The sequence below is a fragment of the Medicago truncatula genome, chromosome 4 (genome assembly GCF_003473485.1).
Source record: "Medicago truncatula cultivar Jemalong A17 chromosome 4, MtrunA17r5.0-ANR, whole genome shotgun sequence".
NCBI classification, from domain to species: domain Eukaryota; kingdom Viridiplantae; phylum Streptophyta; class Magnoliopsida; order Fabales; family Fabaceae; genus Medicago; species Medicago truncatula.
Genome location: NC_053045.1, coordinates 8415505 through 8431763, shown reverse-complemented (window position 1 = coordinate 8431763; position 16259 = coordinate 8415505). Strand labels below are relative to the sequence as shown.

Below are 16259 nucleotides of genomic sequence, written 5' to 3'. Positions count from 1 at the left end.
ACAAAAAAATAAAAATATTCAGCAGGTTATAACAAATGAGAATCAGAATGCAAGATAAAAAGTGCAGGGATGTTAAAGGATCATACAAAGACTGTTAGAATTCATCAATCACCATTAATGAATCTTCAAGAGCTTGAAGCTCAAGGGGAAGAGAGAGAAACTCTGTAACAGAATATGAAGTTGAGATTCATTGATTGGAAAAGTTAGCTACGGAGGAGTATTTATATACTGTTACAATAAGGCAAAGATGAAATCTAACTACCTATCTTAATCAACTCTGCTTAACATAATCTTAACTCTAATTACAATTACTAGCTGTCATATATCTCTAATAAAGACAAATCATGCAGGTCTTCTACCAACAGTGCTGCTTTACAATTTCCAAAACGGATACTTCCCTCATACTAGAATGCAATTCAAGACAAATTATCTCATAGTGCAACTATTATAGACAAATTCAAATCCGTATGAACAAAGCTATAGACCGTCTACCAAAGTAACTTTTATGGACAAATTCACAAACATTCTGCCACTATTAGTATTACACCACATTTCCTTCTCCTTTATTCTCATAATAATATTGTCAATTCTCCTATATAAATTTTGACAGGACAGAAAGTTTTTCTTGACAAGCCTCCCACACAAATAACTTCTTTATTATTGGTATCCAACAAAAATAAAGGCATAGACATCTAATGAAAAGAAATGACAGTATGATTAGGGAAAAAAGAACAAAGCTCAAAACACAGACCCATGCCTTGAGAATGCTAAAAGGATCGTCTTCTGCCCTAATCATCCCATAAGGTATGATCTCAAACTTGACTGGTGATCTAAACTTTGTCAAACTTCCCCCATAAGTCTTTGGAAGAGTAACACTTCCATTAGACGATTTTCAGAAAATGGATTATCAGTTTGAACAAAAGATGCCTTCATTTTCTGATAAGATTTATTCAATCTCATGGCATATTGCTCTATCTTCCTCATTAACTCTTCAAATTCAAGATCATGGTATCATTCCTCCAAGGATTATTCAATGCAAGAGCTTGGAGCTTACTCATCTATTTCAGGCCGGCATTTCAATTCAAGATAATGCTTGAAGTTTTAGAGGTTGTCCCGATTCGATACGGAAAATCGCTAAACCTACTCAACACTGATTTGAAAACTGGTTCTCCCAATTTTATCTCCATTTTTCTCGAAAAGTGTCAGTTTGTCGTTTCTAGTATATCAATGTACTCTAGAACAATAGCCATTTTGATGTTCAAGGTATCTTAGAAGCGAACAGTAGGCATTCTATCGTTCCCAGTATATCAAGGTATATTTTACGACACTCATTCATCACCATACCAAATTTTCCACTCATTTAATAAACTTATGGAAAATTACACTGACCTGTCACGAATATTGGGGTCTAACTCATCCTTACAAAACTGACTTGTACAGTAATGAATGTCTCTCTTTACAACTTAACACTGTTAATAATATGTTTATCCCCTACTTTCACTCAAAACATGTCCTTTGTGACTTCTTTTTTTTACAGAAACGTGTTAACACCTAAAGCCAATTAGACATTTATCAATATGCATTGTGCTATACTTTTATCATCAAAACATAACATGTTGAACATACCAGCTGAATCGAAAATTATGAAAACAAGCAAAAAAAATTGATGGTTGTGTGGACACAAATCTCTTTTGCATCTCTAACAGTCTGCCCTGTAATGTGAAATTGTGAATATCAATGTGGTTGCAACTAATATATGACATAGTGTCAAAAGCACTGTCAAATAATAAGGTATTATTTGAAAGCAATTATCAATGAAACTGAGATATGTTATTGAAAGTCAACAACAAAAGCACTTTCTGCATCAAAAGAAAAAAAAAAACACTTTTCTGTTATATAAAATCAAAAGGCATCACCAATGGTACTAAATTGTTATTTCTCAAACGAAAACTTCAAAATGTTAAAATAAGGGGAGGAGAGTGGTCTTAGAAAATTAGAGAGGGTGTGAATGACATTTTGACATATCTCAAGGGAAGTTAGTTTAATTTTCTCTTAAACTTAACATGAAATAAGCACGATAAAGTCCACAAACACTATGTAAAGACCAAAAAGCTTCACAATTAGACCTGATCCCTTTCAAAACAATGAAACCGAAGAAACAAACAAAAAAGATAGAATCGGTCATGAAAACCAACAACCAACATGCCAATTATGTCAACTATTTAAACCATACTGCCATGAAGTAGAAGGCAGAAGAATGTATACTAACCTGCTTGATATATTGTATAGAATCACATTTTAATAACAAGACCTTAACCAAAACAGAGACTTCTAAAACCTTAATACTGTTCGCTGAATTATTTTTAAACCGTTAGTTTCGACTGCAAACTCCTGGAAACAGTCTCTTGTGTAAAAACAGGGTAAGGTTGCGTACAATACACCAAATGGTGGGACCCCTTCCCGAACCCTGCGTATGCGGGGAGCTTTAGTGCATCGGGTTGCCCTTAGTTTCGACTGCAAACTCCTCAATGCACAACAGAACTCAGAACCACAAAAGGCTCGGAATCTGAATCACTTTTATTACAGTAGATAAATATACAAATAATAACTATTTAATTGTGCAAGTCATAGTTTCTCTAAAACATGTATAAAGCTTTCCACAGTGCTAAGACTTCAAGTTGTGTTACATACTACATCATGTTACAAATGCAGTTACCAATACAGTCAAACATATACTACCCTAAAAATGCAACCACCCAAGAGTTCAAAATACAATATAATTATAAATATGAAGAAAATCGTTGAGAATATTTCACAACCTCAGTCTTGTCTTCTTGATTGTGTGATCTTTCTTAAACTTGCTCATTGTCACCAGGGAGTGAAAGCAGAGACTCGGTATACATGACAACTTCGGATGGACTATTAAAGAAGGTGCGATGCCTTAATAGCTGTCCTTTATCATTATACTTCACCAATCTGGAATTAAGAGTTCTTCCAATAATATCACCGTTTTTTGTAGAGTGTATAGGGTGAAAGTAGTGATCAGGAATGGCATCAACAGAAAGAACAAGAGTTTTATTCCAAGATGAATGCACTTTGTATTCTTTCATCACCCATATTTCAAGTGTATCTTTATCATTATCATAGACCAGAATGTCCTGATGCTCTGTGGACAAAATCACTTGGAATAGGTATCTCAAACAACTTCCTTTCCATTAAATCAAAGGCAACAATGACAGTCAAACCTAAATCACGACGTAAAGCCAACCAATGAATAACACCATTAAATAGCAATCCTTCTCTGCAAGAAGAGAGGACACCATAAGGGAAGTAATTACCCTCAATTTCTTTCCATGTATTATCTCTAACTGAGAAAAACTTCAAATGTGTTGAAAATGCGGATGGATTATAGGACAATGAAACCACCAAGTAATCATCTCTTGACTGGTCATAACCAAAACCCTGACATTGTGCTACTGATTTGGAATCAACAGGAGACAGGTGTATATGTTTTTTAAATCCAGTAGATGGATTCCATATGTAGATGTCTGGAGGACGGTACAAAAGTATAAACCCTCTACATGAACCTCTAATTTCAACCGGAAAATGAGATCGGGTAAGCGAAAAAGTAATGTTGAGTGAAGCAGGATCATCATCGTTAAGAAATGCTTTAAAATCTATAGATCGAGTTTCATGAGATAGAGTTGATATAAACATAATTCTAGAAGCAGCGTGTTTTGCAGAGGTAAGTTGAAAATGTGAATTTGCAAAATGGGGAGCAGAGATAAGAGAAAACCATGACTTACGAACAGACTTGAAACGTGTAAGAGACTTCACCGGCAACCTCAGTAGGATCTGGAAAATCAATTCATGAGGAAGATACGGCAGTGTCGTCGTCTTCTTCTTCTTCTCCTCCGAGCTCTCTACCATCTTGTAAACCCTAATTTTACAGGAAGGGTTTCCAATTTACCACTCGATCAGTCTTATATAAGCAGAGTTTTAAAAACCGATGATGATGATGATGATGTAATTAAACCGGGAAAAATCCGGATTGAACCGGAAAAAACTTGTGCACAACACGATGAAAGGAGAAAGTTGAAAAGTGCTGATGAATGACACATTTATAACTACCACTAAGAGCCGTTTAATTTGGGAAAGCAAACTTCTTTTTCATCATTGAAAAGTAAATCTCAACCGTTAGATTCAAGAGAAACATTGATTTTATTATAGTCTTTCTACATTATATTTTTTCCCTTTATCTTTCCACATCCATGCCACTCTTTATGGGTGGTATAAATGGGTCCCACATAATACTTTATACTTCACACTTTCCAATTATTTAAACCACTCAACTACATTTTCTAAATATCCATATCACTCTTCCAAAACTTAAAATGGATCTCACTAATCTTACAATATACTCCAAAAGCAAGTTAATAAAATATTTTAAAAGCAAGTTTTCAAAAGATTGGCAAAAGCAAGTTAATAAAATATTGTTAAAGGAGTGAATGGAACCGGTTCCATACTTTGCTACGTATCCAACAAATACCACCTCCATCATGTTAATTACAAATTATTAAACCACTATAGTCCTAAATTTTCAAGTATCTAGCAATTTGGAATGCCAGAATTTACAAATTATTAAAATGTTTCCCGAAATTGTGTAATGTCAGTTTCAGTTCAGTTAGAGCCTTCGAGGTACTGATGTGTTAAGTGACATTGTGGTTTCTCCAAGTTGATGTCACCGTCACACGTAAGCCTAAACGTGAGTTTCTGATTCTCGATAGTGATGGACATAATGTACTTAAATTTCCAAGTAGGATTCACCTTAGAGTTTGTCTTGAAGCATAGATGCAATGACTTAAAAGAATCAACTTTGTACATTGATCAAATTCAAAAACCAACAAGACAGCTATGGTAGCAGCCTTGAAATAGGTATCTTAGGAGCAAAAGTGTTCTGCCTATGAAGATGAAGGATGGTCATGGAAGTTCAATCCAAGATTGTAGAACTGGATGGTCATGGTACCCAAATATGGTCAGAAATGGATCTAAACAAGAAAACTTTTCGACATTTTCAAACCCAAATTAAATGAACAATACAAATAGGAGGTTTAATATCCTTGCCCTGTGATGACATCAGCTGTTTGTTTTTGACAATTGCCATATAGGTGAAAAATATAATTTGTCCTATGTGACTTTTTTTTGACAGAAACTTGTTAACACCTAACGCCAATCATACCAGCTGAATCGAAAATCATGACATTCTACCAACAAAAGCAGTTTCTGCATCAAAAAAAATAAAAAAATAAAAGCACTTTTTTTGTTATATAAAATTAAAAGACATCACCAAAGGTACTAAAAGAAGTTCATAGACTGTAATTTGCAAAGAGCTGCAAGAGCATCCATGTACTTTGTTATTTTTAATACTTCACCATGTATTGTATAGAATCACATTTGAATAATAAGGCCTTAACCACAGCAGAGACTTCTAAAACCTTAATAATGTTTGCTGAATTATTTTCAAACCATTAGTTACGACTGCAATGGCCAACAGAACTCACAGCCACAAGGCTCCGAAGCTAAATAATTTTTACTCCATTTTAAAATGAGTGTCGCTTTAGCAAAATAAAATCATTTCAAAATGAATGTCACTTTCAGTTTCCGGTGCAATAATAACTTTTTCTTTTCAATTGTACCCTCCAATTAATACTCTGGACACTGCTTCCAAAGTATTACTTTTAAAACTAACAAATAGTTAATAAGGATAATTTGGTAAAATAACAATTCTCTTTCTTTTAATCATTGCATTTCTTAATATGTGTGTAAACACCTAAAACGACACTCATTTTAAAACGGAGGGAGTATTATGGAAGAAAAGGGTCAAAGACACGGGAATCAATAATCTAAGAATGACAATAAGATTGAACAAAAAAAAAAAGATATATTAGAAAATGTGGCTGATGAAGAACATTATGATACAGGCTAACACAAAAATAGCACATAAATTAAAACCTGCAAGAGAATCTATGATTCAGGCAACATTTCGTGTGATTTATTAGTAAACTATGTGCATATTAGAGGCCAAATGTCAATTTAGATAGAACTTTGATGCAAACATTAGATCCATCTATGGAAGTTAGTGAAATCTTTGGCAATTTAAAGATTTCTTCTCCAAGAAGATTGAAGCTCTCTTCATCAAGCTTGATTTGTTTTAATTTTAAGTCAGCTCCTTATCCTCCCAACTTTCTCAAATAATCTCTCCTCCCAATTTTAAATTAGTTTTCTTTCCGTTTCCTCAACATGCATAAACCCATCAGATTAATTTACCATATAAAACTATTTCAAATAACAGCGAATCACACATCACAAACGAAGCTGTCAAGATTTCCAATAAGCATACCAAATAGTTCAGCTCATTTACATACTAGCTCATGTTACAATTACAAATGCAGTTGCCAATACAGTTAAACACATATTACCTTACAAATGCAGCTCATGATACAATATAATTATAATGATGAAGAAAATGGTTGAGAATATTCCACGACCTCAGACTTCTTGTTTGTGCGATCTTTCTTAAACTTGCTCGTTATCACCGGGGAGTGAAAGCAGAGACTCCGTATACATGACAACTCTGTACATGGCAGGTTCAAATGGACTATTACAGATGGAGCGATGCCTTAATAGCTGCCCTTCATCATTATACTTTACCAATCTACTACCAAGATTTCCTCCGATAATATCACCATTCTTTGTAGAGTACATAGGGTGAAAGTATCGATCTGGAATTGCATGAAGAGGAAGAACAAAAGTTTTAGTCCACTGGATGGATTCCATATGAGATGTTTGAACGGCGGTACAAAAGTATAAACCCTCTACACGAACCTCTAATTTCAACTGGAAAATAAGATTCGGGAAGCGAAAAAATTAAGGTTCCATGAACCACGATGATCATTAAGAAATGCTTCAAAATATAAAGATTGAATTTCATGAGATAGATATGATATGCACATAATTCTAGGAGTGTTAGCTGCGGCGGTGAGTTGAAAATGTGAATTTGCAAAGTGAGGATCAGAGATAAGAGAAAACCATAACTTACAAACACATTTGAAACGTATAAGAGACTTCACAGGCAACCACATCAAGATTTGAATAATCAATTCACGAGGAAGATACAACGTCTTCTTTTTCTTCTCCATGCTCTCTTCCACCGCCTTCTTCTTCACTGTGATTCGAGAAACCCTAATTTTACTGTATCAGTGTCATAATAAGCCGAGTTTTAAAAACCAACGATGATGTCATTAAACCAGGGAAAAAACCGGTTGAAAGATAAAACTTGTGCAGAACACGAAAGGAGAAAATTGCTAAGAAGAAAAAAGGACACATTGTGTTTTTTGTTTAAACTAGACTTTCGACTCATGCGATGCATGGGTCCTATCAATTGTAATAGACATTAATAAGTTATATTATTATATTTTCATCGATGTTAAGTAAGCCAAAGGAAAAATTATATCACATTATTAATTTTACTCATGATGCATGGATTTATCTTCGCTCAAGTTTAACTCATTTCGTTTATGAGTCAAGTTCAACAAAATAATTGTTGAGTTTCAAACTTTGGTCGAATTAGCACTGTTTAATGTCAGCTCTAATGGAAGTTAATAGTTCACAATTAAAATAATCAACTTCCCTAAAAATTTTGTTTCAATATTTAGAATTTATAGTACCATAGGTATTCCTTATAATTTGGGCAAGGTATGAAAATAGGCCTTGTAAAAAAAATAAACACATATTTCACCTATGTAATTTTAGATTCTTCATAATTAGACTTCGTCCTATAAAAAAAATATATTCTCAAATAGCCCCTATAATTTGTACGAAGTCAGAAAGTTTACCCATGTAAAAGGCTAAGCTATGAAGAATCCAAAATATAGAGGTTATTTCCATGTTCAATTTTTTGCAGGATTTATTTTCAAACCTCACCGCAATTACATGAACTATTTGAGCTATTAATTAACCTTTTTTTATTAATAACGTCCAAAGGCCAACATCATAGTAAGAATACTCTATCCACCTTGTATCATTTGATCAAAAATCTGATACAAAGTATTTGAAACATAACAACAACTACAACTGAGCTATACCTATCCAATCAGGTATACCGGTCACGTAATCAACACTCCGTAATGTAGTACCCTAATTTTGTCTGGGAAATTTCAAAAATACCAAAAATAAGTGATAATTTTAGTTTTTTATCATGTTTTCCATCATCGTTAATTTTCATCACAATATCTAAAAAATCATAAAAACACATAAATGTGAGAATTGCAATCATTGAGTCCACTTACAAATACCCATTTAAAAGGGTCTGAAATAAAATCAAATAAGAAAAAAAAAAACATAAACAAAACAAACAATTAAAATAAGATAAAAAAGAAAGAAATAAGATTTGGTTTCCTTTTCAGCTTGCACTTACAGATTGTCAATGTTGTAAATTGTTGTTTTTCGGGTTCAGAAGCGTACCTTTTTAATAAAGTCGAAATCACCACCAAAGATATTACCATGTTGAGTCTTCTTGAAGTCCTACCGGGTTGAGTCACGACCAGGTCTAAGACAAATCACGGCACTACCCGAAATTGTGCAAGGTAGACTAACAACGGTGTGCCTTCAGGATAAAACAGCCTAGTTCACCTGTTCGATTAAATACTGCACCGTATATGATCGTTCGAGAAATAACACTCTCTAATATGGTACTAAGACCACTCTTTAATACTGAAACCAATATGGTATTGTTACCATTCTATTATGGTGTTGAGACCACTCAAATATGGTGTTACCACCATTCTAATTTTAACTTCTCCAACTATGGTACTATGACCACTCATATATGATATTGCTATCATTCTAACATCCAACTTCTCCAAGAATTGAAGAAGAATTTATATTTAAGATCATCATCTTTATTATACCGAAAAGGGACCATGATCTTAAAATATTATTTATTCTAAAGAGACGTAAATAATTGAAGGGACTGTGCTCTTAAGACCATTCTTATTTCCAAAAGGATAATAAACCAACGATGGATTATGGTCTTAAGAACACTCTTAATTCCGAAGGGACAGAAATGAGTAGAAAAAGGAGAACGACTTGTCAACACAAGTCGAAGGAGGGAGAAGCGAGGAAAAGCACAGGAAGCATCAAATGTGAATTTCGGTGTGTGTAAAGCACTGTGTGAGCTCTCTATTTATAGAGAAAGTTCACAACTAATAAGTGAGAAACTTTGGGAGCAAGTAATTCTCATATTAGATCTAGTATAAAAATATCTCAAATTGAGTCTCAAATTATATTATTCAATACATGAATATATTATTGACTACAGAAATATATTATTGACTATCAAAATATATTTCAGATCATGCACTAAAATATATTAGATTGCTTACCAAAATATTTCAGATTGTATTCCAAAATATTCTAGATTGCGTTCCAAAATATTTTTAGCAAAACTTGGGGACTAAGAAAACACTTTCTAATAATGATTAAATTAATTATTTAATTTATCATTTCCATATAATAAAATATATATCAATATATATTTTTTCTCTAGTGCTTACTTCGTTCACATAATTATAATTATGTACCCCCATTAATTAGAGGTACACCCCGTTTTCCCAATATAAAATTTCTTAAACATATATTAGAGTAAAAACCATAAACGGGATATCACATAGAAATGTAATCCAAAAACAGTTAACTAATAATTTAACTTCCACTTAATATCTTAACATAGCAGCGGAATATTAATTCGGAAATCATAAATCAGTTTGGCACGTAGGCCCTATCAAAAATAGTTCATATCGTAATCCATAACATTATAAAAATAACATATTAGTCACGTAAGAGAATGAATCATGTAGAACATTAAACCCCATCCCGTTACGTATCAGAGCGATCTAGACGACACAGTGAAGGCAAGGCCACTCACGGAAGCGAACTGCACACTAAGCACGATCATCTGCAAGTTACCCATACGAAGGGCAACATTTTCAAGCAGAAGGGGTGAGATTTCATAACAAAATAACATTAATCAATGTAATTACGAATCATAAATTAACATCATAATCATTTCTTAACAACTTTTCATAATTGCTAAACAGTTATCACGTAATCATATATTCCAATTATCATAAACAACATAACATATTTGATAAACACTTATCACATAATCACGTAATCAATCATTATCAACAAGGCATCTTAATCATGACAATGCGACAATGCTCTTAGACTCCTTATATGCATGTGGTACCAATCGTCATCATAAGTATTAATATACTTTCATCGTGCGGAGGACAAAGCTCCTAATAAACGTGCAGAGAACAAAGCTCCTAATAAACGTGGTGAGGACTAAGCTCAATGATATGCTATGCATGGACTCTTAACAACAAAACACGTAATCATCATAATCAACATGCATCCAATAATTTGGAGCTAAACGTCATCTTATTCATTACACATAATCATCATGCACTTAGTTAAATAACAGCAGCAGCAGCATAATCAAGTCACATAACATGATGATATCATTATATCAATAGCAAATTATTTGCATCATAATTAAACTTCATACCTTACACAATTGTACAATACAATAATCATGCTCAATTAATGACAACATGTCTTAAAGGCTTTACAGATTGCATTAGACTTCATCATTAGGTTTCATTACCAATTAGGGGTTCACTCTTGATCAACACGTGCGACACAGATCGCACAAACACTCAAGCAACTACATTCTGGTTGTACTCGCGAGGCGAGAGTTCTTACTCGCCATGGCGAGTACCACTCATCTCCCAAACTAGTGTTGTTCTGGGTTCAATCTGATCCTACATTCATTCCTAATCAATACTAGGTATGTTCAGGCACTCAAAGACACCCAAGGTCCAACTAAAAAGTCGAAAACACAAAATCTAACATGCTCTCTGCCTTAGCTCGCTATGGCGAGTAAGGTTGCTCGCTATGGCGAGCTGTGTTACACAACTCGCGAGGCGAAGGGAAAGGCTCGCGTGGCGAGCGATGAAGTTCATCACTCGCGAGGCGAGGATCATCACTCGCCAAGGCGAGCGATGAACAGAAGCTCGGGCAGAATAAGGGTTTTCTCAAAAATCCATCAAACAACATGATTCAAAGCCTAATTTTGATTCCGTAATCCATCCTAAACATGTTCTAAGGTTAAAGGACGGTTTCTACATCATTCTAATCAAGTTTTACCGTTTGATCATCAATTTTAGGGTTCTGACCTAATTCCAAAACTTTTCTAAATCAATCCTAACTTTGTCAATCAATCATCAGAATTACAACAATTAATGTTATTGAATTATTAGTCTCACCCTTACCTTGTATGAAGAAAATCGCAGCACTCCTAGTGATTCTCTCTTCTCTTGGCTTTTTCTCCCTTTTCTCCAAAAACGTACGTACAACAATGTTTTCTCTAAAACTAGGTCTTACCTTATATATCTCCTCTTAAATACTTATCTTATCTCACTTTCTCCCCCAAAACTATCTAAAATATCAAAACAGCCCTCAACTAAATATTTTATATTATTTTCAAATCTTTATTCTATTTAACAATAAAATAAATCCCTTAATCTTATCAAATCTTCCAAAACTCATAACTTATCACGTCATCAATCAAATCATCAAAATCATCGCAAATCATCAAGACATATCAAAATCATGCATATATTATATAATTATAATATAATCGTCTAAACTCGATTAAATAAACGATTAAACGAAAGTGGGCGTTACACCCACTATATAAACACTACTAATGTGTGATCCATTGATGTGGGACTTCCACTTTTTTCAATTCACACCACACTAGTTCTACCCATTGTGGGAATTTGTGTTTAGTCAATTACTCAATTTCCACATATGTTCCAACAATCCCCCACTTGAATTTAAAAAATGATTTCAGTAATAATGTCAAAGACGTTTCAATAAGGTTGCTAATAAACTAAGGTGTTGTAAACAAATTGTACCTTTGCATAGCGGATAATACTCTGACTTGTCAAGAGTTGCCTATATTATTGAACTCTATCTCAGACATAGAACCCGCACACAAACCTTTTCCTTAAGGTGTATTCTATAAGCCCGTGCGTTTATGGCCTTGCATGTGTATCCCAGTTTTAACGAACGCTCTAGGAATTCTGCCTCTAAATTCCATAGGACCGCCCTCAGTTCCAAATTCGTATAGGTGAGTCTATCAAGGGTACTCCTGTAACTAGGTACCCCACTCAACATAGAGTATAGATTTCATTAAGAGTTTCTATTACCTCATCCTTCTTTCACTGCAGGATCATGCTTTCTTAATCCTTATCATAGCATGTTCTATCACTTCATGACTTGTTATTACCCATTGAACCTAAGTCTTGGGATCTCCAGTAATGTAGGTCAGGTTCCCATCACTTAGTGATCTATAAGCATTTGTCCCATCCTATTGGATGTGTTTAGGACTTTCTTTCTAGCAATTCGTTTCGTCAAAGGATTGACTAATTCTTTCATCAGTACGTACAAGATATACTTTAACTGTTCCTTTTGAGAGTAACTAGCTCTCTAATTCTATGTGTTCGTGCCTTAATAATCGTCTCTTGCCATTGTAATAACGATTCTCAATTTTGTAATATGCTGCATCAATGAAAAGGGTTTTCAACTAACAAACATCTTTTCAACTTGCTTCTTCACTAGTTTTCTCTAGTGTTTTCATCTCAGATTCATTCCATAGTGGATTGAGTCAATATCATTTGTTTCAACAAACAACTCCTCCAGTGATGCTCAATGTGCAGCCACTGTCGCTTATGACTCATCTGAAGGATGTTCTATTTTGTATCTTGTACCTTCAAGTACAATATGATACTTCTCATTTGTATCTTGTACTAGTCAAGTACAATATGATACTTCTCATAAGTATCTTGTACCATTTAAGTACAATATGATACTTCTCATAATGTAATCCTAGAGTCATAATTTTCTTAAGGCACCTCATGACTCTTTCAATAGCATGTCAATGCTTCTCATGCGTCTACTAGTAAACTTGAAGAAAGAAAGAAAAAAAAGTTTCATGACGTGGCCAACGTCGATTCTAATACATTCAATGACATACTTAAAGAATGCCAATGATGCTCACATATTATGTTTGTCTAACACCATCTCAAGTGTTCTTGAAAAGTTTTACATTTGGATCATAAAGTGTGCTAGCAAGTTTACAGTTAAATAATTACATTTCCTTAAGATATTCTCAACTTTGTGAGATTCATTGAAAAAGTTCTCTTTTCTGATCTAGTAATCTTCAAATGAAGAATTACTTCAACTTTGTCTAGGTCTTTCTTATCAATGTTGTTGATAAACAATGATTTCACATAATTCATAACATGAATCTCTAAACCAAATATGAGCAAGTCGTCTTCATAGAGATATATGATTGTGCAAATATTATTTACATATTTGTTGTAAATACATTTGTCACTTTCATTCACATCATACTCATTCGATAACATTAGAATGTCAAATTCATGTTATCCCATAGAAGATTATGTTAGACCTCACAAAGAATTATTTAACTTACAAACTTCGTTTTCTTGTCCATGAATCACAAAACCTTCAGGTTGTTCCATATAGATTTCTTCTTTTAGTTCACCATAAAAAAAGCAACTTTCACATCCATTTGGAGTACTATCGATTTATGAACTGCGGTGATGAGTCATTTAATATCCATTTTTATATGTTATTTAGTTTAGTTTTAAATAGATTTTATTTTATTTTATATTAGTATTATTTTCTTTTTGAGTTAGTTTATTAAAAATTGCACTTTATTATATTTCAGGAACAAATATTGGATGGATTGAGTCTTGGAGCAAAAGAAAGGGACTTGGAGCTGATTTAGTACGAAAATACGAAGATTCAGAGACAAAATTATGTTTACCCAAAGTCAGAAGCTTGGCACGGCCCGTGCTATCATTGACATTGCCGTGCCACCCTCCAGAGTCACTTTTGCTACTTTTGCTTAGATTTTAAGCTACTCTATTTTAGCCCGCAGTTTCTTGTGGAACATTCCAGTAATGTAATTGCTTAGATTTTAAGTCGAATGTGTGCTATAAATAGAGTAGCTATCCATCACAAATATTCATCTTTTCTTGGAATTCAATATGTGACAATTGTCTTTCTAATAAAAGTTCACCTTTACTTTCTTGTCATTTACTTTTATGATTTCTCTCTTCTTCTCCATGTCTACAATGAACGTTAGTGAGTAGACTTCTTCTTGTCTTAGGATTGTTGGATAAGTCTAAATGACATAATCCTAATCAAACCAAGCTCTAAGCCTTAATCTTATGTAACCCTAATTTCTTATCTAAATTCACCGCTTTAACATGGATCAACCATTATCAAACTGTGGAAACGAAAGTGGAGGGTTTGATAATTGTTTATCCATCATCTCAAATATCAATTCATAAAACGAAACTGGAGCTTTGATATTCGAACAAGTGAATTTAGACAAGGGTTTCAAAGGCAGCGAAATAGTCTTTGAAATCTTTGAGACATATAGTTTCGATCTTCAAGGGAACTAATAATGATCAAGTCAGCGAAATAGGCTTGGTTGTTAGAGGAACCAAAATCTAATAGCAATCAAGTCAGCGAAATAGGCTTGGTTGCTAGAGGAACAAAAGAGAAACTGTCTTGAGAAATTAGGTCTAATATAAAGTTATAAGCTTATAGTTTGGTTTGTGAATAACTTGTCATTTAGATGAACCAATAATCTCAAGGCTTTTATCTTTTCTTTTATTATTTGCTTTTAATTAAAAACCCAAACTTTTCTACCTTATAAATCTTTAGTCTAATCATTTATCTAAAGTTAATTGAATTCATAACTCCCTGACGGAACGATACTCTATTTCACTACTTCGATAGGACTGTGTACTTGCGGTTTTATCCCATCAAATTTTTGGCGCCGCTGCCGGGGAATTATTGTAATTTGATTAACTTTTTAATAGTGGTTAGTCTAAATATATATATATATATATATATATATATATATATATATATATATATATCCCTCCCTTTCTCCTTTTTTATTTTTTTATTTTTTATTATTTCTTATCTTTAACCATTTTTATCTCAGACATGGCTCAAAACTATTATCGTTGAACTCCTTCCCCTGTTTTGCCTCCTTGTTATGGAATATTCGGGCTGTTGTTGTTATGTTAAATAGGATGGACAAGTTTGGCTGTTGACGGGTAGGGGTGGCGAACGAGTCTTTGTTCGTTGGTCTTTATTGGCTAACATTTCTCTTCAGGTTAACGTTGACGATGAGTGGTCTTGGAACAATGTTCATGGCGGTGATTTATTTATTCAAGTAAACAAGCTTACCTGCTGTTGCATGAGGCGATTGTTGATGGTGCGTGTTACCTCCGTTGCAAGCTTCTTCTTATTTAATTTTAAAATTCCTATTATTCTGGTGAGTTATTTATTTGCTTTATTGTTGTTATTAAACAACATGTTACCCAAAGTTATTAAAAAAATAAAAAAGATATATTATATCAAAGTTAAAAAGTTTAATTATACAAAAATCACAATTTAGTTTAATACCACATTTATCATTTTAAAATGAAATTAATTAAAATATTTTAAAATAAATATATTATGTAAAATTGTTTATAAACAAAATAAATAAATAAAATAGACATGTATTTTTATGTCATTTTATATTAATCAGTCACTTCAACTACCAATTTTACCAAACACAATAATTTTAATAAGCAAACTTTTTCAACTATAAGTTATCAGCTAGCTTATAGCTTATTTTTACCAAACACACCCTAAGTATAATTTATTTCGTCGTGCCATTTTAAATGTTTCTTATCAGGATTGTGATCCTAATCACTTTTTATTTATATTTATACTTTTATCTTAAATTTTTTAAAATTTATAAATATAGACCAACAAAGTTTAACATTTTATCCAAATAAACAAAATTAAAAATGAAGGGAGTTCAATTGAAACATTTGAATTTCCTAGAATTATAATTTTTCATAAATTTCCAATTACCACGTGAAACACCTAATTATAGTTGTGCATTTTCTGAAATTACACTCAATAATACATTATTTAATAAAAACATTGAAGATCTAAAAATAATTAAATTAAAGAGATTTTTTTTGTTGGAAATTTCCCTAACAGCATTTCAACGTATAATGCTTTAG

General features: G+C 33.1%; 1 protein-coding gene across 1 annotated transcript; it reads right to left on the bottom strand.

Annotated features, from left to right (window-relative positions):
* Nucleotides 1–2556: 2556 nt before the first annotated feature.
* On the bottom strand, nucleotides 2557–4103 carry LOC11430441 (F-box/kelch-repeat protein At3g23880). The gene has a single exon (XM_024781008.2). It carries the CDS (start codon nucleotides 3928–3930, stop codon nucleotides 3142–3144), a length of 789 nt encoding a protein of 262 aa, XP_024636776.1. The 5' UTR covers nucleotides 3931–4103; the 3' UTR covers nucleotides 2557–3141.
* Between the last annotated feature and the right edge of the window lie 12156 nt (nucleotides 4104–16259).

Bases quoted from the DNA above. Each gene is read 5' to 3' on its own strand.
- LOC11430441 (XM_024781008.2), bottom strand. From the start codon at position 3,930: ATGGTAGAGAGCTCGGAGGAGAAGAAGAAGAAGACGACGACACTGCCG.